We start from the raw sequence: 24442 nt of genomic DNA, 5'->3' as shown, positions 1-24442 counted from the left end.
ATTACAAGAATCAATACTAGGTAAAAACAGTATCGAAGGAAACAGGAGATTTTTTATGTTATGAATAGTTCTAGCTATGTTCATACTCATTTGACAGTGTATACACAGTAAATTAATTTTGATATACCTCAAAAGGTAACCATTGAGGTTTTATACCAATTAATAAATGAAAATTTGGCTTCATATAGTTTGTTATGTGAAAATAATTACTAAACGTATGAAAAGATGATGTTATTATAAGTAGAATTTCAGCTCTGGAGCATCAAGGGCTATATCCTTCAGAGGAGTAGCGAAGTTTATTTTTCTGTAATGAAATAATAGGAATTACTTGAACTTCAACTCTCTGTTTGTCCCTTAAATATCACAGATCACCATAATTAACTACCAGTGCCTTTTAGAGAGTTTGGAGAAACTTTCTGAGGCTTCACAATGAATCATCTATTCTAGGAAAATTAACAAAACATAAGAAATAATTTTGCAAAAATTAAAAATAAAAGGAATGCTGATGGTCATTTCACAGCATCCAATTGTAATCCATTTTATTACATGAAAAAATAATTTATGTGTTGTTTTTGGAATGTGTCCTCAAACCTAGTTCATGCTTACATCTGAGAGGGAATGCATCACTGTATAATAAGAAACATAAGTTTTGACTTCCTGTCTCCAGCTTTTCAGACAGTGGCACCAAGTGTGGGTCTTTAGTTTATTTTATGGGTTATTTTCTTGTATTTGGAAAATTCTGATAAAGAAAAGTGCTCTTTTTCCTTATTGCCACTGTTGCTCACTTGTATAAAACCTCATGTGTTTGTGAGCCATCTGTATGTCTTCTTTGGAGAAATGTCTATTTAGTTCTTTGGCCCATTTTTTGATTGGGTCATTTATTTTTCTGGAGTTGAGCTGTAGGAGTTGCTTGTATATTCTCGAGATTAGTTGTTTGTCAGTTGCTTCATTTGCTATTATCTTCTCCCATTCTGAAGGCTGTCTTTTCACCTTGCTAATAGTTTCCTTTGATATGCAGAAGCTTTTAAGGTTAATTAGGTCCCATTTGTTTATTTTTGCTTTTATTTCCAATATTCTGGGAGGTGGGTCATAGAGGATCCTGCTGTGATGTATGTCAGAGAGTGTTTTGCCTATGTTCTCCTCTAGGAGTTTTACAGTTTCTGGTCTTATGTTTAGATCTTTAATCCATTTTGAGTTTATTTTTGTGTATGGTGTTAGAAAGTGTTCTAGTTTCATTCTTTTGCAAGTGGTTGACCAGATTTCCCAGCACCACTTGTTAAAGAGATTGTCTTTAATCCATTGTATATTCTTGCCTCCTTTGTCAAAGATAAGGTGTCCATTTGTGCCTGGATTTATCTCTGGGCTTTCTATTTTGTTCCATTGATCTATATTTCTGTCTTTGTGCCAGTACCATACTGTCTTGATAACTGTGGCTTTGTAGTAGAGCCTGAAGTTAGGTAGGTTGATTCCTCCAGTTCCCTTCTTCTTTCTCAAGATTGCCTTGGCTATTTGAGGTTTTTTGTATTTCCATACAAATTGTGAAATTATTTGTTCTAGCTCTGTGAAGAATGCTGTTGGTAGCTTGATAGGGATTGCATTGAATCTATAGATTGCTTTGGATAGTATGCTCATTTTCACTATGTTGATTCTTCCAACCCATGAACATGGTATATTTCTCCATCTGTTAGTGTCCTCTTTGATTTCTTTCACCAGTGTTTTATAGTTTTCTATATATAGGTCTTTAGATTCTTCAGGTAGATATATTCCTAAGTATTTTATTCTTTCCGTTGCAATGGTGAATGGAATTGTTTCCTTAATTTCTCTTTCTGTTTTCTCATTATTAGTGTATAGGAATGCAAGGGATTTCTGTGTGTTGATTTTATATCCTGCAACTTTACTATAGTCATTGATTAGTTCTAGTAATTTCCTGGTGGAGTCTTTAGGGTTTTCTATGTAGAGGATCATGTCATCTGCAAACAGTGAGAGCTTTACTTCTTCGTTTCCAATTTGGATTCCTTTTATTTCTTTTTCTGGTCTGATTGCTGTGGCCAAAACTTCCAAAACTATGTTGAATAGTAATGGTGAAAGTGGGCACCCTTGTCTTGTTCCTGACTTTAGAGGAAATGCTTTCAATTTTTCACCATTGAGGATAATGTTTGCTGTGGGTTTGTCATATATAGCTTTTATTATGTTAAGGTATGTTCCTTCTAGTCCTGCTTTATGGAGAATTTTGATCATAAATGGATGTTGAATTTTGTCAAAGGCTTTCTCTGCATCTATTGAGATAATCATATGGTTTTTATTTTTCAATTTGTTAATGTGGTGTATTACATTGATTGATTTGTGGATATTGAAGAATCCTTGCATCCCTGGGATAAAGCCCACTTGGTCATGGTGTATGATCTTTTTAATGTGTTGTTGGATTCTGATTGCTAGAATTTTGTTAAGGAGTTTTGCATCTATGTTCATCAGTGATATTGGCCTATAGTTTTCTTTTTTTGTGGGATCTTTGTCAGGTTTTGGTATTAGGGTGATGGTGGCCTCATAGAATAAGTTTGGAAGTTTACCATCCTCTGCAATTTTCTGGAAGAGTTTGAGCAGGATAGGTGTTAACTCTTCTCTACATTTTTGGTAGAATTCAGCTGTGAAGCCGTCTGGACCTGGGCTTTTGTTTGCTGGAAGATTTTTGATTACAGTTTCAATTTCCGTGCTAGTGATGGGTCTGTTAAGATTTTCTATTTCTTCCTGATCGAGTTTTGGAAAGTTGTACTTTTCTAAGAATTTGTCAATTTCTTCCACGTTGTCCATTTTATTGGCATATAATTGTTGATAGTAGTCTCTTATGATCCTTTGTATTTCTGTGTTGTCTGTTGTGATCTCTCCATTTTCATTTCTAATTTTATTGATTTGATTTTTCTCCCTTTGTTTCTTGATGAGTCTGGCTAATGGTTTGTCAATTTTATTTATCCTTTCAAAAAACCAGCTTTTGGTTTTGTTGATTTTTGCTATGATCTCTTTTGTTTCTTTTGCATTTATTTCTGCTCTAAGTTTTAAGATTTCTTTCCTTCTACTAACCCTGGGGTTCTTCATTTCTTCCTTTTCTAGTTGCTTTAGGTGTAGAGTTAGGTTATTTATTTGACTTTTTTCTTGTTTCTTGAGGTGTGCCTGTATTGCTATGAACTTTCCCCTTAGGACTGCTTTTACCGTGTCCCACAGGTTTTGGGTTGTTGTGTTTTCATTTTCATTCGTTTCTATGCAAATTTTGATTTCTTTTTTGATTTCTTCTGTGATTTTTTGGTTATTCAGCAGCGTGTTGTTCAGCCTCCACATGTTGGATTTTTTAATAGTTTTTCTCCTGTAATTGAGATCTAATCTTACTGCATTGTGGTCAGAAAAGATGCTTGGAATGATTTCTATTTTTTTGAATTTACGAAGGCTAGATTTATGGCCCAGGATGTGATCTATCCTGGAGAAGGTTCCATGTGCACTTGAGAAAAAGGTGAAATTCATTGTTTTGGGTTGAAATGTCCTATAGATATCAATTAGGTCTAACTGGTCTATTGTATCGTGAGAAATGCAAATCAAAACCACTATGAGGTACCATTTCACACCAGTCAGAATGGCTGCGATCCAAAAGTCTACATACAATAAATGCTGGAGAGGGTGTGGAGAAAAGGGAACCCTCTTACACTGTTGGTGGGAATGCAAACTAGTACAGCCACTATGGAGAACAGTGTGGAGATTCCTTAAAAAACTGGAAATAGTACTGCCTTATGATCCAGCAATCCCACTGCTGGGCATACACACTGAGGAAACCAGAAGGGAAAGAGACACGTGTACCCCAATGTTCATCGCAGCACTGTTTATAATAGCCAGGACATGGAAGCAACCTAGATGTCCATCAGCAGACGAATGGATAAGAAAGCCATGGTACATATACACAATGGAGTATTACTCAGCCATTAAAAAGAATACATTTGAATCAATTCTAATGAGGTGGATGAAACTGAAGCCGATTATACAGAGTGAAGTAAGCCAGAAAGAAAAACACCAATACAGTATACTAATGCCTATATATGGAATTTAGAAAGATGGTAACAATAACCCTGTGTACGAGACAGCAAAAGAGACACTGATGTATAGAACAGTCTTATGGACTCTGTGAGAGAGGGAGAGGGTGGGAAGATTTGGGAGAATGGCATTGAAACATGTAAAATATCTTGTATGAAACGAGTTGCCAGTCCAAGTTCGATGCACGATACTGGATGCTTGGGACTGGTGCACTGGGACGACCCAGAGGGATGGAATGGGGAGGGAGGAGGGAGGAGGGTTCAGGATGGGGAACACATGTATACCTGTGGCGGATTCATTTTGATATTTGGCAAAACTAATACAATTATGTAAAATTTAAAAAAAAAAAAACAACAAAAAACCTCATGTACTTTGGAACTGGGAATAGAGCAGTAGACATTCTGAAAGTTAATATTCATATATGACACTTCTTGAAATATTGACTAGAGGGATGTAATAAAAAAATGATTACCTTTACTTCCATGGTGGAACTAATTCTTAAAGTATACTTTAAAAATTCCAGTGAAATCAGCCTGCCAAGCAGTGTTTTCATATCCTCAGGTTACTGTACAGTTTCCTTTAGCCTTCCTTTTGCCTCTTAGTTTGCCTCTTAATTCCATGCCACTATAAAAAATGGTTATAAATTATGAGAATGGAATGTGATTTAAATGATGATGAAGCAGATGGCTTACTCTTCAGCAGTTAGAAGGAAAGCTCAGGTAACTCATTTCTTAGCTTCAAGACAACTCATTCATATTAATCTTACCTGCAGTGACCTTTTTGGGGCTTATTTAATAATAAAATTTAAAAATATGTGTCTCCCATCTGAAAACATAAACCTTTCTGACATGCACAAAATTTTTCATTAAAATGCTCTTTATTCTTTCCTTTTTTTCAAGTACAATGAAGTTATATTTCAATAACTTTAAACAAATTAAATATAAAGGAAAAAAATCAGTTAACTAATTTACTAAGTATCCCCGAGCAATGTGTGCTAATCAATAGCAGCATTTGTGGAGCTTACATTATTAATGAAATATCCTTAAGTGTACTGGTAAAATACCTAGATATGAAAATAATTGGGACTGCTTATGAATGTAAATTAGACATAGTTTTACTCTGCCTTCTGTGATACAACTGTTATGGATAACTAATAGTATGCTCTAAGACATTATCACTTTGGCTATCTTCATTTCATTCGTTATATTATAATTATAGTGAAGTTGATCTAAACTGATTACTCAAATACTTAAACCTTTTCACCCAAAGATAAATGGATGAATCTCTGTTCTGTGAAGGGAGCTTATGCAACTAATTTTTGGATTTGTTAACTTTTACAATACTTGCTTTGCTTTACCACCAATATATGTTTATTTATTTTGTTTCTATAACTTGGTTCTTTTTATTTATTTTTTATTTTTTAAATTTATTTTATTGGAGGCTAATTACTTTACAGTTAGTGGTTTTTGCTATACATTGATATGAATCAGCCGTGGGTGTATATGTGTCCCCCATCCTGAATCCCCCTCCCACCTCCATTCCCATCCCATCCCTCAGGCTGACCCCAGTGTACTGGCCCTGAGTTCCCTGTATCATGCATCAAACCTGGACTGGTTATCTAGTTCACATATGGCAATATACTTGTTTCAATGCTATTCTCTCAAATCATCCCACCCTCGCCTTTTCCCACAGAGTCCAAAAGTCTGTTCTTTATCTCTGTGTCTCTTTTGCTGTCTCGCATATAGGGTCATCGTTACCATCTTTCTAAATTCCATATATATGCATGAATATACTGTATTGGGTTTTTTCTTTCTGACTTACTTCACTCTGTATAATAGGCTCCAGTTTCATCCACCTCATTAGAACTGATTCAAATGTACTCTTTTTAATAGCTGGGTAATATTCCATTGTGTATATGTACCACAGCTTTCTTATCCATTCATCTGCTGATGGACATCTAGGTTGCTTCCATGTCCTAGCTATTGTAAACATTGATGAACATTGGTGTACACGTGTCTCTTTTCAATTCTGGTTTCCTCAGTGTGTATGCCCAGCAGTGGGATTGCTGGGTCGTATGGCAGTTTATTTCCAGTTTTTGAAGGAATCTCCACACAGTTCTCCATAGCACCTGTACTAGTTTGCATTCCCACCAACAGTGTAAGAGGGTTCCCTTTTTTCCACACCCTCTCCAGCATTTATTGTATGTAGACTTTTGGATAGCAGCCTTTCTGACCAGCCTGTAATGGTACCTCATTGTGGTTTTGATTTGCATTTCTCTGATAATGAGTGATGTTGAGCATCTTTTCATGTGTTTATTGGCCATCTGTATGTCTTTGGAGAAATGTCTGTTTAGTTCTTTGGTCCATTTTTTGATTGGGTCGTTTATTTTTCTGGAATTGAGTTGCAAGAGCTGCTTGTGTATTTTTGAGATTCTTTGTCAGTTACTTCGTTTGCTATTATTTTCTTCCATTCTGAAGGCTGTCTTTTCACCTTGCTTATAATTTCCTTCGTTGTGCAAAAGCTTTTAAGTTTAATTAGGTCCCATTTGTTTATTTTTGCTTTTATTTCTATTATTCTTGGAGGTGGGTCATAGAGGATCCTGTTGTTTTGCCTATGTTTTCCTCTAGGATTTTTTTAGTTTCTGGTCTTACATTTAGATCTTTAATCCATTTTGAGTTTATTTTAATGTATGGTGTTAGAAAGTGCTCTAGTTTCATTCTTTTACAAGTGGTTGACCAGTTTTATGTTTAAAATTGAAGTTCATCTTTCTTTCTATTCTTCAACATTTCAAGGGAAAAATCTTAACTAATTATAAAGCTATACAATTCAAATAACTTGATATTTTTGGTCTTCTACAATCTCATTTTTTCTTGCCCTATGAATAGAAAGTAAAGTTAAATATAAAGACTATAGATGTGTAGTTTAAAGATTAGTACATGGTCAACTATTTCACTGTATCTGGCTCTGTAGTGGCAGATGGCATGATAAGCTGAAGGTTAGGGAAATTATGTTAAATATCTAAATAGGTGATTTATCACTTACAAAGCCTATAAAGCCGGAAGTTCCTCAAGTCCATTCACAGTTAAATTCAAGAATTGGTAGCTGGTTGATTTTTATACTGACTTTGAGGTACATTACAGTTGTGATGGGGGATTTGAACTATTTGGACAGCTGCTGGAAATGTCATTCTATTAATAGCAAGACATGTGTCTGACTATACCTACCATTCCTTTCCTTCATTAATACTTACTAACTATAAGATAACATGGTTACTCTCTCCTGTGGATACTGTGACTTTTAAACATTTCTTTTGTAGTCAGAATTTGAACTAGAGAAAGAGTTCTTATCATGGTTTGCTTTTCTGAGAAATGAAATTCCCAAGAGTAGAAGTCTCCAGACTCAGGTGAATTTTATCTACAGTTATGGGGGTGGGAACTAAATACATATACATATTATTAATATTTCAGATGATGAATCAGTAATCTTGAACGAGAGAGATGCCAGAAGCTTAAGAGATAGAATAGTTTGATCGTAAAAGCCTTGTTTACAAAATTTCACAAAAATAAATGTTTTATAAGATGTAGAAATGTTGCTTGCAAATAGATATAGTCAGGTTGATTTGTAGATGATTAAATAACTGTACTAAAATAATATTATTTAATGCATTTAAGCAATTCCCACAGAAGTAGAACTGAAAATCACTATGCAGAAATTACTACTAACTCATCTTTGCTTTTTTAGCTTAACTTCTTTTTAAAATTTTTGATTTTCTTTTCCTTTGCTGTATTTTCTTCATAAATTATTTTTCCCCTTTAGGACAAAGTTGAAGAGCAAGCTATGCAAGGAGAAGATCAGGTAAGAAAATAATAGTAATAGCAACAGCAAAATCTATTGAGAAATGTTAAGTAAAAAATAATTTGGTGTAATGCTAAGAACTGAATATGATAAGATGGATATACTCACCTTTATAATTTTATGATTCAAAGTATAGTTACTAAATTGCTTTGGAATTGCTACTATTAACAGCTGCCTGTAATGTGGAACAAAATTGAGTCAAATGGGATCTTTTCTGTACATTAATTACCCATCTGGAAACATCTGGATGGCTAATTTTCACTTTGCATGGAGACCATTTAAGTTTGTTCTGTAAAAGTTTTAGGACCTCATCTCTTTTGGCTCTGACATTTTAGATGTACTGATAGTTGGCAACACTATCCTTTCTCTTCTGTACTGTTTAAGCTGTGTGTGTGTGTGATATGGTGTATGATGTCCAAGGTATTGGTGGACTATTATTAGTTATTTTGTGTTTTTGCTAGTGTGTAAGAGCTATTAAACAGTAGGATTTTTTTTTTCATTTTTCATAGGAGGTATACCTGTTTACCAGAGAATTTCTTATGATTGATTTACCATGGTACTAAAGATGTGTCTTACAAATGTGAAAAATTTGCAAGTGAATACACAGAGAGACTGTTAGAATATGGATATATTTCATCAAAGAGATACTAATTTATTAATTTTCAGTCACAGAACATAACAGAAAAATTGTTACATGTAGTTAGCCATGGCAGGTATGGAAAGTGCACTGGGAGATTAATTTGTAAATTTCCTAGTATATATAAACTTAAATTGTTTATGTATGAGTTAACAGTTTATGGATGTTTAAAAAATTTATTGTCATCCTAGGTAGAATATATAAGCACTCAATTATAAAATTTGATGATCACTTATTAGCATTGTATAAGATTGATACTTTGAACCCAGATTTAAATGTAAAGAGTTTCCATTTAGCTAGTTTTAAGCATTAATATGACCTCTCTCTCCTGAGTTCTGAAGTTCTTAGATTCTTTTGAGTTTCCGTATTTTCTGGTTTTAATCCCTTTCAACCTACTGTTGTAGTATATATCTTTGGTGTCTATAGTAGTCCCCAGTAGGAAGATACAAGTATATTCTCAATTGTAAACTAAGTATTGTCTAATTGACAGTTCTCAAGTGAAATTTTATCAAAATACTGTTGAGTTAATCTTATCTTGGACCATCATGGGTGTATAGCAACCTCAGAGAAATCACATGTCTAAACTATTCAGCAGAGTGGTTTCAAATTTAGACTCAAGAGTCAGGGTGCCTGGATTTACATTTCAAATAAAACTTACTGTGACCTTGTGCACTATACTCAACTGCTCACAACTTTCATTGCTTTATCTCCAAAATGGAGATAATGCCAATGCTGAAAACTGTTGTAAATATTGCCAAAGATAATTATCTTTAGTGTTTTTGTATATAGTATTTGGTAAATATTAGCTACAGATGCTATTGGAGAAGGCAATGACAACCCACTCAAGTGTTCTTGCCTGGAGAATCCTAGGGACGGGGCAGCCTGGTGGGCTGCCATCTTTGGGGTCGCACAGAGTCGGACACGACTGAAGCGACTTAGCAGCAGCAGCTACAGGTGCTATATCTCTTCCTCCTCCTCTTTTTCTTATTTCCACTCCTCTTCCAACTAATTCATATCCTCCTCATTGCTGTTGCTATTGTTGTTGTTATTTTATAGCTATATCCTATGGTTTCCTGGGGTTTCCCAGGTGGCACTAGTGGTAAAGAACCTGCCTGCCAATGCAAGAGACGTAGGAGATGTAAGAGATGCAGGTACTATCCCTGAGTTGGAAAGATACCCTGGAGGAGGGCATAGCAACCTACTCCAGCATTCTTGCCTGGAGAATCCCATGGACAGAGGAGGGAATGGCAGGCTACATTCCATAGCATCTCAAAAGATTCAGACATGACTGAAGTGGCTTAGTACACATGATGGTTTCCTAGCTCTCTGCTCCAAACTATACTGCATAGTTCAGTCAGAAAAATCTTTCCTCAACATTATCTTCAAACATTCCCTTGTGCAAAAAACTGATTAAAATCAGACTGCCAAATCTACTATTAAAAGTCCCTTGTGAATATATTATAATGCCTGTCTGTAATGCCAACTCTCCAGTTCATTTTTCAGTATTCTGAACTTTCCTAATTTATTTCAAGCAATTAAATCCTATTGATGTTGCAGGTGAAAAACAACAGGTGGTAATAATGGAAAGGAGACATCTTGAAAAATTATGATGGTGATAGTAAAAGTAATAATATTAACAGTTTTCACTTGTAAACTGCAGACACTCATATATCAGTAAATATATGTGTTGTGTTAGTTACCCAGTTGTGTTCGACTCTTTGCAACCCCATGGACTGTAGCATGCTGGGCCTCCCTGTCCCTCACCAACTCTTGAAGTTTGCCCAAGTTCATGTCCATTGCATCATTAGTGATGCCATCCAGCCATCTCATCCTCTGATGCCCTCTTCTCCTTCTGCGCTCAATATTTCCCTGCATCAGGGACTTTTCCAGTGAGTTGGCTGTTGAGATCAGGTGACCAAAATACTGGAGCTCCAGCATCAGTCCTTCCAATGAGCATTCAGGGTTGGTTTCTCTTAAGATTGACTGATTTGATCTCTTTGCTGTCCAAGGGACTCTCAGGAGTCTTCCCTAGCACCACAGTTTGAGGGCATCAATTCTTTGGCACTCTGCCTTCTTTATAGTCCAGCTCTCTCAACTGTTTGTGACCACTGGGAAGACCGTAGCCTTGACTATGCTGACCTTTGTCAGCAGAGTAATGTCTGCTTTTCAACACTGTATAGGCTTGTCATAGCTTTCCTGCTGAGAAGCAATCATCTTCTGATTTCATGGCTGGAATCACCTCCACAGTGATTTTAAAGCCAAAGAAGGAGAAATCTGTCACTACTTTCACATTTTCCCCTTCTATTTGCCATAAATTAATGGGACTGGATGCCATTTTCTTAGGTTTTTTTTTTTTTTTTTTTTTTAATCTTTAGTTTTAAGCCGCCTCTTTCACTCTCCTCCTTCACCCTGATCAAGAGGCTCTTTAGTTCCTCTTCACTTTCTACCATTAGAGTGATATCATCCACATATCTGAGGTTGTTGATGTTTCTCCCACCTATCTTAATTCCATCCTGTAACTCATCTTATCCATCCTGGCATTTCTCATGATGTACTGAGTGAATATGTTAAAGAAACAGGGTGACAGCAGACAGTCTTGTCATACTCTTTTATCAATCCTGAACCAATCAGTTGTTCGAAACAGGGTTCTAACTCTTGCTTCTTGACCTGCATACAGGTTTCTCAGGAGACAGATGAGATGGTCTGGTATTCCCATCTTTAAGAGCTTTCCACAGTTTGTTATGATCCACATAGTCAAAGGGTTTAGCATAATCAATGAACCAGTGATAAATGTTTTTTCTGGAATCCCCTTCTGTTCGGGTTCCCCTGCCTTTTCTAAATTCAGCTTGGATGTCTGGATGTTCTTGGTTCACGTAATGCTGAAGCCTGGCATGCAAGATTTTAAACATGACCTTACTAGCATGGGAGATGAGTGCAATGGTCTGATGGTTAGAAAATTCTTTAGCACTATCCTTCCTGGGAATTGGGATGAGGATTGATCTTTTCCAGTTCTGTGGCCACTGCTGGGTCTTCCAGATTTGCTGACATATTGAGTGCAATACTTTGGTGGCATCATCCTTTAGAGTTTTGAATAGCTCTACTGGAATTCCAACACATCCACTAGCTTTATTAACAGCAGTGCTTCCTAAGGCCCACTTGGCTTCATACTCCAGAATGTCTGGCTCTGGGTGACTGACCACAGCATCATGGTTATCCTGTCCATCAAGATCTTTTTTGTACTGTTTTTCCATGTAATCTTTCCACCATCTATTCTTTCCATCTCTTCTTGATCGCTTCAGCATTTACTAGATCTCTACCATTTCTGTCCTTTATTGTGCCCATCTTTGGGCAAAATGTTCCCTTGATATTTACAGTTTTCCTGAAGAGATCTCTAGTCTTTTCCCTTCTGCTGTTTTCTTCTATTTTTATGCACTGTTCATTGAAGAAGGCCTTCTTGTCTGCTATTCTTTGGAACTCTGCGTTTAGATGCATGAACCTTTTATTTTCTCTCTTACTTTTCTCTTCTTTCTTCTACTATTTGTAAAGCCTCATAAGATAACCACTTGGCATTCTTGCTTTTTCTTTTTCTTTGGAATGGTTTTGTTCACTGCTTCCTGTACAATATTATGGACCTCCATCCATAGTTCTTCAGTTTTTCAAGTGCAGTTTACCATATCTAATCCCTTGAAAAAATATATATGTATGTTTGCATGTAGACTGGTTCCAAATAGGAGAAGGAGTATGTCAAGCCTTTATATTGTCACCCTGCTTATTTAACTTATACGCAGAGTACATCATGAGAAACGCTGGGCTGGAAGAAGCACAAGCTGGAATCAAGATTGCCAGGAGAAATATCAATAACCTCAGATATGCAGATGACACCACCCTTATGGCAGAAAGTGAAGAGGAACTAAAAAGCCTCTTGATGAAGGTAAAAGAGGAGAGTGAAAAAGTTGGCTTAAAGGTCAACATTCAGAAAATGAAGATCATGACATCTGGCCCCATCACTTCATGGGAAATAGATGGGGAAACAGTGGAAACAGTGTCAGACTGTATTTTTCTGGGCTCCAAAATCACTGCAGATGGTGACTGCAGCCATGAAATTAAAAGATGCTTACTCCTTGGAAGGAAAGTTATGACCAACCTAGATAGCATATTAGAAAGCAGAGATATTACTTTCCCAACAAAGGTCCATCTAGTCAAGGCTATGGTTTTTCCAGTGGTCATATATGGATGTGAGAGTTGGACTGTGAAGAAGACTGAGCACCGAAGAATTGATGCTTTTTAACTGTGGTGTTGGAGAAGACTCCTGAGAGTCTCTTGGACTGCAAGGAGATCCAACCAGTCCATCCTAAAGGAGATCAGTCCTGGGTGTTCATAGGAAGGACTGATACTGAGGCTGAAATTCCAGTACTTTGGCCACCTCATTCGAAGAGTTGACTCATTGGAAAAGACCCTGATGCTGGGAAGGATTGGGGGCAGGAGGAGAAGGGGACGACAGAGGATGAGATGGCTGGAGGGCATCACCGACTCGATGGACATGAGTTTGAGTTAACTCCAGGAGTTGGTGATGGACAGGGAGTCCTGACATGGTGCAATTCTTGGGGTCGCAAATAGTCGGACAAGACTGAGCGACTGAACTGAACTGATGTACACTTTTAGATGTACAGAATGCTTTACAGATCCTTTCCTAACTGATATTTTTCAACAGACAAAGGCATAGGATTTCTCTGAAGTGGTAAATATACACAAAAAATATATATGCATATGGGGTATTATAGAAAATCTTGAGTTTTTTGAGAACAGCATCAGCCTTCTTAGAACAGATTAGTGGATTATGAACTGATGGTTAGTCCTAGTGGTGTACTGGGGACAGGACTCTTCAAATAGTAGTTTGTGAGGAAGGGTCATCCCTAATGAAGAGTTTGAGTGAAGGGATAGGGATTGGAAAGCACAATGTATTTTTGGGAGATAAGAAAAGACCACAGCCTTTCCTATAGGGAAATAAAAGGGGATTAGGCTGGAGAGTCAATGTGGACATCTATAATGCTTTGGATTTCTACTAATGGAAGTTGCCGAGAAGTCAAATTCTAATATAGCGTCTTCAGTTCAGTTCAGTTCAGTCACTCAGTCTTATCCGACTCTTTGCAACCCCATGAATCGCAGCACGCCAGGCCTCCCTGTCCATCACCAACTCCTGGAGTTCACTCAGACTCATGTCCATTGAGTTGGTGATGCCATCCAGCCATCTCATCCTCTGTTGTCCCCTTATCCTCCTGCCCCCAATCCCTCCCAGCATCAGAGTCTTTTCCAATGAGTCAACTCTTTGCATGAGGTGGCCAAAGTACTGGAATTTCAGCTTTATCATCATTCCTTCTAAAGAAATCCCAGGGCTGATCTCTTCAGAATGGACTGGTTGGATCTCCTTGCAGTCCAAGGGACTCTCAAGAGTCTTCTCCCACACCACAGTTCAAAAGCATCAACTGTTCGGCACTCAGCCTTCTTCACAGTCCAGCTCTCACATCCATACATGACCACAGGAAAAACCATAGCCTTGACTGAGTGAGTGAGTGAGTGAGGTCGCTCAGTCATGTCCAACTGTTTGCAACCCCGTGGACTGTAGTCTACCAGGCTTCTCCATCCATGGGATTCTCCAGGCAAGAGTACTGGAGTGGGTTACCATTTCTGGCAAATAATGTCTCTGATTTTGAATATGCTATCTAGGTTGGTCATAACTTTCCTTCCAAGGAGTAAGCGTCTTTTAATTTCATGGCTGCAGTCACCATCTGCAGTGATTTGGAGCCCCCAAAAATAAAGTCTGACACCGTTTCCCCATCTATTTCCCATGAAGTGATGGGAATGGATGCCATGATCTTCGTTTTCTGAATGTTGAGCTTTAAGCCAACTTTTTCACTCTCCTCTTTCACTTTCATCAAGAGGCTTTTTAGTTCCTCTTCACTTTCTGCCATAAGGGTGGTGTCATCTGCACATCTGAGGTTACTGATATTTCTCCCGGCAATCTTGATTCCAGCTTGTGTTTCTTCCAGTCCAGCGTTTCTCATGATGTACTCTGCGTATAAGTTAAATAAGCAGGGTGACAATATACAGCCTTGATGTATTCCTTTTCCTATTTGGAACCAGTCTGTTGTTTCATGTCCAGTTCTGTTGCTTCCTGACCTGCATACAAATTTCTCAAGAGGCAGGTCAAGTGGTCTGGTATTCCCATCTCTTTCAGAATTTTCCACAGTTTATTGTGATCCACACAGTCAAAGGCTTTGGCATAGTCCATAAAGCAGAAATAGATGTTTTTCTGGAACTCTCTTGCTTTTTCCATGATCCAGCGGATGTTGGCAATTTGATCTCTGGTTCCTCTGCCTTTTCTAAAACCAGCTTGAACATCAGGAAGTTCACGGTTCACGTATTGCTGAAGCCTGGCTTGGAGAATTTTGAGCATTACTTTACTAGCGTGTGAGATGAGTGCAATTGTGCAGTAGTTTGAGCATTCTTTGGCATTGCCTTTCTTTGGGATTGGAATGAAAACTGACCTTTTCCAGTCCTGTGGCGACTGCTGAGTTTTCCAAATTTGCTGGCATATTGAGTGCAGCACTTTCACAGCTTCATCTTTCAGGATTTGAAATAGCTCAACTGGAATTCCATCACCTCCACTAGCTTTGTTCATAGTGATGTTTTCTGCCTAGGTCCAGCCCCGGCTAATCCAGGGTATTCGAAGGGGAGTGGCGTCAGCGACTATTTATTTATTTATTCATCAAAGATATAAAGAATAATAGAATGAGGATAGCTCCGTAGGAAAATTCAGTGGAGAAAAGAAGCTGAGTAGCTTGGTTTACACGGAAAAATCAATACAACCTGTGACACCAGGTTAGCTCTGACCACGGAGGCCATGGGTGCCCTCTCGAATAGCGGAAGGTGCCCCACCTTAGACACCTTCTCGAGTGGGTCTTAGAAGCCCAGGCAAATAAATGGTCGCAGAGGATATCCGCACTCCAGATGGAGACTCAGCTGGAGGTTAAGGAGAAAAATGACATGGGGAGACCAAGCTTTGGGGAGAAAGGCCCGTAGCTTTATTTTCAACAGGGGCTTATATACCCTAAGTTACACATAGAGGATAATAGGGGATGCAAAGTCAGCAGTCTTTGATCCTTAACAAAAACCAGGGTTTCTTTCCTGCAAATTTATCGTATACAAATGGTTTAGGTGATTTACATCATCTTCTGGCCAGAAGGCCTATTAACATTTTATGACTCTTGACAAAGACTTATCAACAAAGACTTATTTTCTCTAAGAGTAATTATTTTAAGGTTTGGCACCATCTTTCGAAGATAAAATTGCATTCCTATAGGGCGGATGTGTAATGGGTTTACAACAAAGGAAAAGATTTATTACCTTAAGGGTCTAAAATTACTAGCACCAAGGCCACTACTTTTTTTTTCTACATACCAACTATATTAATTAATACACATTCAAGGATACAATACAGGGGATGTGGAAACTTGTCAACAAACATTGGCTCATTAATGAAATCTTTTACTAGTTTTATACTGACAGTTTCTAACTCTCTGAGAGGCTCTAAGCTATTTGAATATCTTAAGCTTGCCGTGCCTCTCGAGGCTGGGAGACTGTAAACAATCGTATGCATAGCTGTAGGTGTCCGGGTAAACTTGTCAGGCGAGTTAGAGAGCCTTCTGAGGGGTTTGGATTTAAACACTCCTAATTGCCCAGGAACTTTATTAATTGGAGCTGTAGGTTAACTCTTTGACAGAGAGCGAGATGGTGGTGGGGGACAGCCCCCAGTAAAGTCAGAGGTGAGAGCACAAAGCAATAAAGTAGGCAGACTCTGTTTTTTTTTTGGGGTAGATGCTCGAGAATGTCCAGGGGGACTCCTGAGGCTCAATCCCGCCTTTGCGTATGCCGAGCCTCCTTCCTCATGTCCTTTGTCATGAGTGGAATGCCTCACCGGCTCCCGGCAGTTTTCTAAGGCCCACTTGACTTCACATTCCAGGATGTCTGGCTCTAGGTGAGTGATCATACCACTGTGATTATCTGGGTCATGAAGATCTTTTTTGTACAGTTCTTCAGTGTATTCTTGCCACCTCTTCTTAATATCTTCTGCTTCTGTTAGGTCCATACCATTTCTGTCCTTTATCGAGCCCATCTTTGCATGAAATGTTCCCTTGGTATCTCTAATTTTCTTGAAGAGATCTCTAGTCTTTCCCATTCTGTTGTTTTCCTCTATTTCTTTGCATTGATCACTGAAGAAGGCTTTCTTATCTCTTCTTGCTATTCTTTGGAACTGCATTCAGATGCTTATATTTTTCCTTAAAGATCCAAAGGGGCTACCTTTGGAGTTGTGTACAATGTCATTAGGTTCCTTTCTCCTCAAATTTTGGTTATATTTTACTTCATAGATAAGCAAAAAGAACATGATTACCTTTGCCTTTGTCACATGTCAAAACAAATAGGATTCTCATTACCCGTGGATATTATGCCTTTTTATATGCCAAGAATTTGCATTTACTCTTTTCTGCATCTGTATACCAAAGTCTAAATTTTTAGGTACATTGAATGAAAAATAATGAAAAGATGAAATGATTAGATAGTGGTATGCTGGTAAATGTTTAACAACTCTGGCTGTGTGGAAAAAAACAGACATGAAATATGTAGATAGACAGATATAGAATATTTTAATAAATATGGACATTATGTTACATGTATATTACTGATACTAGATATATGTAGCACATAATTTACAAATAATAATAAAATAGGCATTATTTTTTACAGTAAATTCCTTGTAACTAATTGATTTTCAGAAAATGCTGTCATTGATTTTTGATGAGTTCTTATACTGTAGCAAGCTATATTTGCAATTAAGAAAAGAATGAAATTTCACTGTGAAAGTTAGGTGATTTTCTGTTTATGTTAATGACAAAGTTGAAGCAGTGAATATTTGTATTAAGAGTTCACACTTTCATCAATATTATGAAATCCTTCTGTATTAAATTTAATTTTTTTAGATTGGAGGATAATTGCTTTATATTATGTTGGTATTTGCCAAACATCAACATGAATAAGCCATAGGTATACATATATCCCCTCCCTCTTAAACCTCCCTCCCATCTCCCACTCCATCACAGCTCTCTAGGTTGTCACAGAGTACTCGGTTTGAGCTCCCTGCATGGTACAGCAAATACCCACTGGCTATCTATTTTACATATGGTAATGTATATGTTGCAAAGCTACTTTCTCTATTCATCCCGACCTCTCCTTCCCACACTGCGTCCACAAGTCTGTTCTCTGTGTCTGTGTCTCCAGTGCTGCTCTGCAAATAGGTTTCAATCATTAGTACCATCTTTCTAGATTCCACATATATGTGTTAGTATGCAATATTTGTTTTTTCTGACTTTCTTCATCTGTATGATAGATTCTAGGTTCATCTACCTCATTAGAACTGACTCAAATGTGTTCTTTCTATGGCCAAGTAATATTCCGTTGTATACATGTACCACATCTCTTTTATATTTACTTATTTATTTTTAATTGGAGGATCATAACTTTACAATATTGTGGTGATTTTTGCCATACATCAACATGAATTGGACATAGGTATACCTGTGTCCCCTCCCTCTTGATACCAGGTCCCATCCCCGCCCCCCGCCCCCCATTCCCTCTAAGTTGTCACAGAGCACTGGCTTTGGGCTCCCTGTCTACATCAAACTCCACTGTCTATCTATTTTATATATGGTAAAGTATATATTTCAATGCTCAAATCATCCCACCATCTCCTTACCCCCACTGTGTCCAAAAGTCTGTTCTTTATGTCTGTGTCTCCTTTGCTGCTCTGCACATAGGATCGTCAGTACTGTCTTTCTAGATTCCATAAATATGTGTTAATAGATGATATTTGTTTTTCCTCTTTCTGACTTACTTCACTCTGTGTAATAGGCTCTAGGTAAATCCACCTCATTAGAACTGACTCAAATGCATTCCTTTTTATAACTGAGTAATAGTACACTGTGTATATATACAACAACTTCCTTATACATTTGTCTGTTGATGGACATCTAGGTTGCTTCTATGTCTTAGCTACTGTAAATAGTGCTGCAATGAACTTTGGGGTACATATGTCATTTTAAATTATGGTTTCCTCAGAGTATATGCCCAGTAGTGGGATTATTGAGTCATATAGTAGTTTTATTCATAGATTTTTAAGGAATCTCCATGCTCTTCTCCATAGTGGTTGTATCATTTTGCATACCTATCAAACACATAAGAGAGTTCCCTTTTCTCCACACTCTCTCCAGCATTTATTGTTTGTAGGCTTTTTGATGATGGCCATTCTGACCAACGAGAGTTGATACTTCATTGTAGTTTTGATTTGCATTTCTCTAATAATGAGCAATGTTGAGCATCTTTTCATATGTTTGTTAGCCATCTGTATGTCTTCTTTGGAGAAATGTCTCTTTAGGTCCTCTGCCCACTCTTTCATTGGGTTGTTTGTTTTTCTGTTATTGAGTTGCATCATCTGGTTGTATATTTTGGAGTTTAGTCCTATGCCAGTTGTTTCATTTGCTGTTATTTTCTCCCAGTCTGAGAGTTGTCTCTTCACCTTATTTATTCTTTTGCTGTTCAAAAGCTTTTAAATTTATTTTGGTCCCATTTATTTATTTTTGTTTTTATTTCCATTACTCTAGGAGATGGGTCATAGAGGATGTTGCTGTTGATTTATGTCAAGGAGTGCATTGCCTGTGTTTTCTTCTAAGAGCTTTATAGTTTCTGGCCTTACACTTAAGTCTTTAATCCATTTTGAGTTTATTTTCGAGTATGGTATTAGGAGGGGTACTAGTTTCATTCTTTTACATGTAGCTGTCCAGTTTCCCTGGCACCAGTTCGTGAAGAGGCTGTCTTTTCTCCATTGTATATTTTTGCCTCCTTTGTAAAACATAAGGTGTCTGTAGGTGTGTGGTTTTATCGCTGGGCTTTCTACCTTGTCCAACAGTCTATATTTCTGGTTTATTGCCAGTACCATACTGTCTTGTTAACTGTAACTTTGTAGTATAGTCTGAATTGAGGAAGGTTGATTCCTTCAGCTCTTTTTCTTTCTCAAGATTGCTTTTGCTCTGCAAATCCTTTTGTGTTTCCGAAAAATTGTTAAAATTTTTTGTTCTAGTTCTGCTAAAAATACCATTAGTAGTTTGATAGGGATTGCATTGAATCTGTAGATTGCTTTGGGTAATACATTAATTTGACAATATTGATTCTTCCAGTCAAAGAACATGGTATATCTCTCCATCTGTTTGTGTTATCTTTGATTAATTTCATCAGTGTCTCATAGTTTTCTGCATATAGGTTTTTGTCTCTTCTGGTAGGTCTATTCCTAGGTATTTTATTCTTTGTTGTTGTTGTTGTAATGGTGAATGGGATATTTCCTTAATTTTTCTTTATGAGGTTTCAATGTTAGTGTGTAGGAAAGCAAGGGATTTCTGTGTATTAATTTTATAATCCTGCAACTTTACTAAATTCACTGATTAACTCTAGTAGTTTTCTGGTGGCATTTTTTAGGTTTTCTATGTATAGAATCATGTCATCTGCGAACAGTGAGAGTTTTACATCTTGTTTTCCAATATGCATTCCTTTTTATTTATTTATTTTTTTCCTCTGATTATTGTGGCTAGGACTTCCAAAACTATGTTGAATAATAGTGGAAAGAGTGACTTTTTCCTAATCTTAGAGAAAATGTTTTCAGTTTTTTTACCATTGAGAATCATGTTTGCTATGGGCTTGTATACATGGCCTTTAATATGTTGAAGTTTGTTCCTTCTATGCCTACTTTATGGATAGCTTTATCATAAATGTGTATTGAATTTTGTCAAAATCTTTCTCTGCATCTATTGAGAGATCACATGATTTTTGTCTTTCAGCTTGTTAATATGGTGTATTGCATTGATTGATATGCATATATTGAAGAACCCTTGCATCCCTGGGATAAAGCCCACTTTATCATGATGTATGATCCTTTTTTCATGTGTTATTGGATTCTGTTTGCTAGAATTTTGTTTAAGATTTTTGAGTCTGTGTTCATCAGTGATGTTGGCCTCTAATTTTCTTTTTTGTGACATCTTTTTATGGTTTTGGTATCAGTGTGATGGTGGCCTTGTAGAATTAGTTTGGGAGTTTTCCTTCCTCTGCAATATTCTGGAAGAGTTTGAGTATGCTAGTTGATAGATCTCTAAGCTTTTGGTAGAATTCGCTCATGAAGCTATCTGGTCCTGGTCTTTTGTTTGTCTTCTGTGCTTGTGATTGGTTTATGCATGTTTTCTGTGTCTTTCTGATTCAGTTTTGGAAGTTTATACTTTTCTAAGAATTTGTCCATTTCTTCCAGTTTGTCCATTTTATTGGCATAAAGGTGCTCATAGTGTTCCCTTACGAGCCTTTGCATTTCTGCTTTGTCTAATGTAACTTCTCCTTTTTCATTTATATTATTGATTTGAGTCTCCTCCCTTTTCTTCTTGATGAGTCTGGATAGTGGCTTGCCAATTTTATTTATCTTTTCAAGAACCAGGTTTTAGTTTTATTGATCTGTGCTATTGTCTCCTTCATATCTTTTTCATTTACTTCTGTGCTGATCTTTATGATTTCTTTCCTTTTATTGACTTTGGGATATTTTGTTCTTATTTTCTAGTTGCTTTAGGTGTAAGGTTAGGATATTTATTTGATTTCTTTCTTGTTTCTTGAGGTATGCTTGCATTGCTATTACCTCCCCCCTTAGGACTACTTTTAATACATCCCATAGATTTTGAGTTCTCATTGTCATTTGATTCTAGGTTTTTTTTTTTTTTTTATTTCCTCAGTGAACTTTTGGTTATTCAGAAGCATATTTTTACTCTCCATGTGTTTGACTTTTTAATGTCTTTTTTTTCACCCTGTAGTTATCTAATCTAACAGCTTTGTGGTCAGAAAAGATGTTTGAAATGATTTATTTATTTATTTTAATTTATCAGGGTTTGATTTGTGACCAAGGTGTTATCCATCCTGGAGAGTGTTTCATGTGCACTTGAGAAAACAGTGAAATCTACTCTTTTTTTTTTGGATGGAATGCCCTGTAGATATCATTTAAGTTCAACTGACCCAATATATTGTTTAAAGTTTGTGTTTCCTTATTAATATTCTGTCTATGTGATCTGTTCATTTGTGTGAGTGGAGTGTTAGAGTCCTTGACTATTATTGTGTTAATGTTTATTTCCCATTTATTAGTCATTAGCATTTGCCTCATGTATTGTGGTGCTCCTATGTTGAGTGCATATGTATTTATAATTCTTATAGCTTCTTCTTTGATTGATTTCTTGACCATTATATAGTGTCCTTCCTTCTCTCCTGTAATGGTCTTTATTTTAAAGCCTGTTTTATCTGATATGAGTATTCCTGCTCCCACTTTCTTTTGATTTCCATTTGCATGAAGCATCTTTTTCAGCTCATCACTTTCAATCTGTGTGTGTCCCTAGGTCTCAGGTGGGTCTCTTGTAGACAGCATATATATGGGTATTGATTTTTTATCCATTCAGCTAGTCTGGGTCTTTTGGTTGGAGCATTTAATCTATTTGCATTCGAGGTAGTTATTGATATGTATGATCCTATTACCATCTACTTTATTGTTTGAGGTTCGTTTTTGTAGGCCTTTACTTTCTCTTGTGTTTCCCGTATAGAAAAGTTCTTTTAGCATTTGCTGTAAAGCTGGTTTAGTGGTGCTAAATTCTCTTAACTTTTGCTTGTCTGTAAAGCTTTTGATTTCTCCTTTGAATCTGAATGAGATCCTTTCTGAATAGAGTAATCTTGATTGTAGGTTTTTTCCTTTCATCAGTTTAAGCATATCCTGCTACTCCATTCTGGCCTTCAGAGTTTCTGTTGGAAAATGAGCTCTTAGCCTGATGGGGATCCCGTTGTGTGTTGTTTGTTGCTTTTCCCTTGCTGCTTATATTCGTTCTTTGTGTTTGATTTTCATTAGTTTGATTAATATGTGTTTTGGCATGTTTATCCTGTATGGACCTCTATAGGCTTTCTGGACTTGGGTGGCTATTTCCTTTCCCATGTTAGGGAAATTTTTCAACTATAATCTCTTGAAATATCTTCTCACACCCTTTCTTTTTCTCTCTTTCTTCTGGGAGCAATATAATTTGAATGTTGGTGTGCTTAGTGTTGTTCCAGAGGCCTCTGAGACTGTCCTCATTTCTTTTTATTCTTTTTTCATTATTCTACTCTGCTTCAGTTATTTCCACCATTCTATCTTTCAGCTCACTTACCTGTTCCTCTGCCTCAGTTATCTGCCACTGGCTCCCTCTAGTGTATTTTTAATTTCAGTTATTGAGTTGTTCATTGATGATTGTCTCTTTATTTTTTCTAGAATCTTTTAAAACATTTTTTGTATCGTCTTCATCCATGCCGCCAATCTATTTTTCTGTGCCTCCATTTTATTTCCAAGATTATGGATCATCTTTACTATCATTGCTCTGAATTCTTTTTCAAGTAGATTGCCTGTTTCCTCTTCATTTTTTTTTTTTTTTTTGGTCTTGTGGTTGTTTACCATTTTCCTCCATCTGCTGCATGTTTGTCTTTCAGTTTGTTTACTTTACTATGTTTGAGGTCTCCTTTACGCAGGCTGGTAGGTCATTGTTCCTCTTAATTGTGAATTCTACTCTCCATGGGTGAAGTTGGACCAGTGCTTTGTGAAAGTTTTCTGGTTGGTGAAGGTTTGTGCCTGTGTTCTGGTGGATGAAGATGGGTCTTGTCTTTCTGAAGGGCAGTTCTGTGTCCAATACTGTGGTTTGGAGTGTCTGTGGGCTTGATATGGCTTTAGGCAGCCTGTCTATTGATGTTCACAGTTGTTCCTGTTTTGCTGAAGGATTGGTGTGAGGTGTTCAGCGCTGGAGCTTGCTGGCCTTTGGAGGAGGATTGGTCTTAGTGTTAAGATGGAGGCCTTTGGGAGATCTTTCATCAATTAATGTTTCATGAGGTCAGGAGTTCTCTGGTTGTCCAAAGTCCTGGACTTGGATCTCCCACCTCAGGGTTTGGGCATGTCCCCTTGCTGTAATACCAAGACTTCACAGGACACTCAGCACAGAAGACAAAACCCCAAGACTAATGGTGAAAACAACACTCAGCAACCAAGAACACCCAAAGAAATTCACACACTTACAAAGAGAAACAAGAGAGATAAAAGAGAATATAAAAAATATATAAAAATAAGAGTCAAAAAAGAAATGGCAATTAATCCAAAAGAGATACTTATAAGTAAAAATGAATATTAAAACTATACTAGCAAAAATACAAAATCAATAGCATGTGGAAAAATACAATGTAACTAAAGAGTACTATAAAAAAGGAAAATAAAATGAATTTACTTAAAAAATAAAATGTTTTTTAAAAAGGACACAGGTTATTAAAATAAAAATTAAAGGAGTAATAAATAATGAACAGCATTAGAATATGAAAAAGAAGAAAAAATATATGGAAAGTTTTAATAAGAAGAATGTCCTTGTGACTTTTCTATTGACCTTTCCACACAGTGTGCTCCAGTCAATATGCATTGGAGAAGGAAATAGCAACCCACTCCAGTGTTCTTGCCTGGAGAATCCCAGGGACGGGGGGGGCCTGGTGGGCTGCCGTCTATGGGGTCACACAGAGTTGGACATGACTGAAGCGACTTAGCAGCAGCATGCCTGTTTGTAGGCCACCCTCAGGTGTCTGTTCCCTTCCCAGACACAAGGGGGCGGAAGTAGCAGCTTATTAGGGCTCATTTGTTCAGTTGGGCAGGGAAGAGAGGTATGGCAGACACAGTTGGGGTTGAGAGAAGTGCCTGCTGTGGTC

The 24442-nt window shown here is 37.1% G+C and overlaps 1 protein-coding gene across 10 annotated transcripts in view; it reads left to right on the top strand.

Moving 5' to 3' along the window:
- LOC129640338 (uncharacterized) overlaps positions 1-24442 on the top strand; it is a 478862-nt gene that overhangs the window by 50877 nt on the left and 403543 nt on the right. For 8 of the 10 annotated variants that reach the window (XR_008708748.1, XM_055565608.1, XM_055565605.1 and 5 more), the window contains one exon: positions 7888-7926. The exons of the other annotated variants lie outside the window; for them this stretch is intronic. Coding sequence is in view for 7 of the 8 variants with exons in the window: in XM_055565608.1 (XP_055421583.1) it covers positions 7909-7926 (18 nt within the window). In the remaining variant the exon portion in view is untranslated. The remainder of the gene's footprint in view (positions 1-7887; positions 7927-24442) is intronic. 10 annotated transcript variants of the gene reach the window in all.

This window comes from Bubalus kerabau, chromosome X, assembly GCF_029407905.1.
Source record: "Bubalus kerabau isolate K-KA32 ecotype Philippines breed swamp buffalo chromosome X, PCC_UOA_SB_1v2, whole genome shotgun sequence".
Classification (NCBI taxonomy): Eukaryota; Metazoa; Chordata; class Mammalia; order Artiodactyla; family Bovidae; genus Bubalus; species Bubalus kerabau.
Note: the sequence above shows the minus strand (reverse complement) of the source record. Positions and strands in the feature narration are given on the sequence as shown.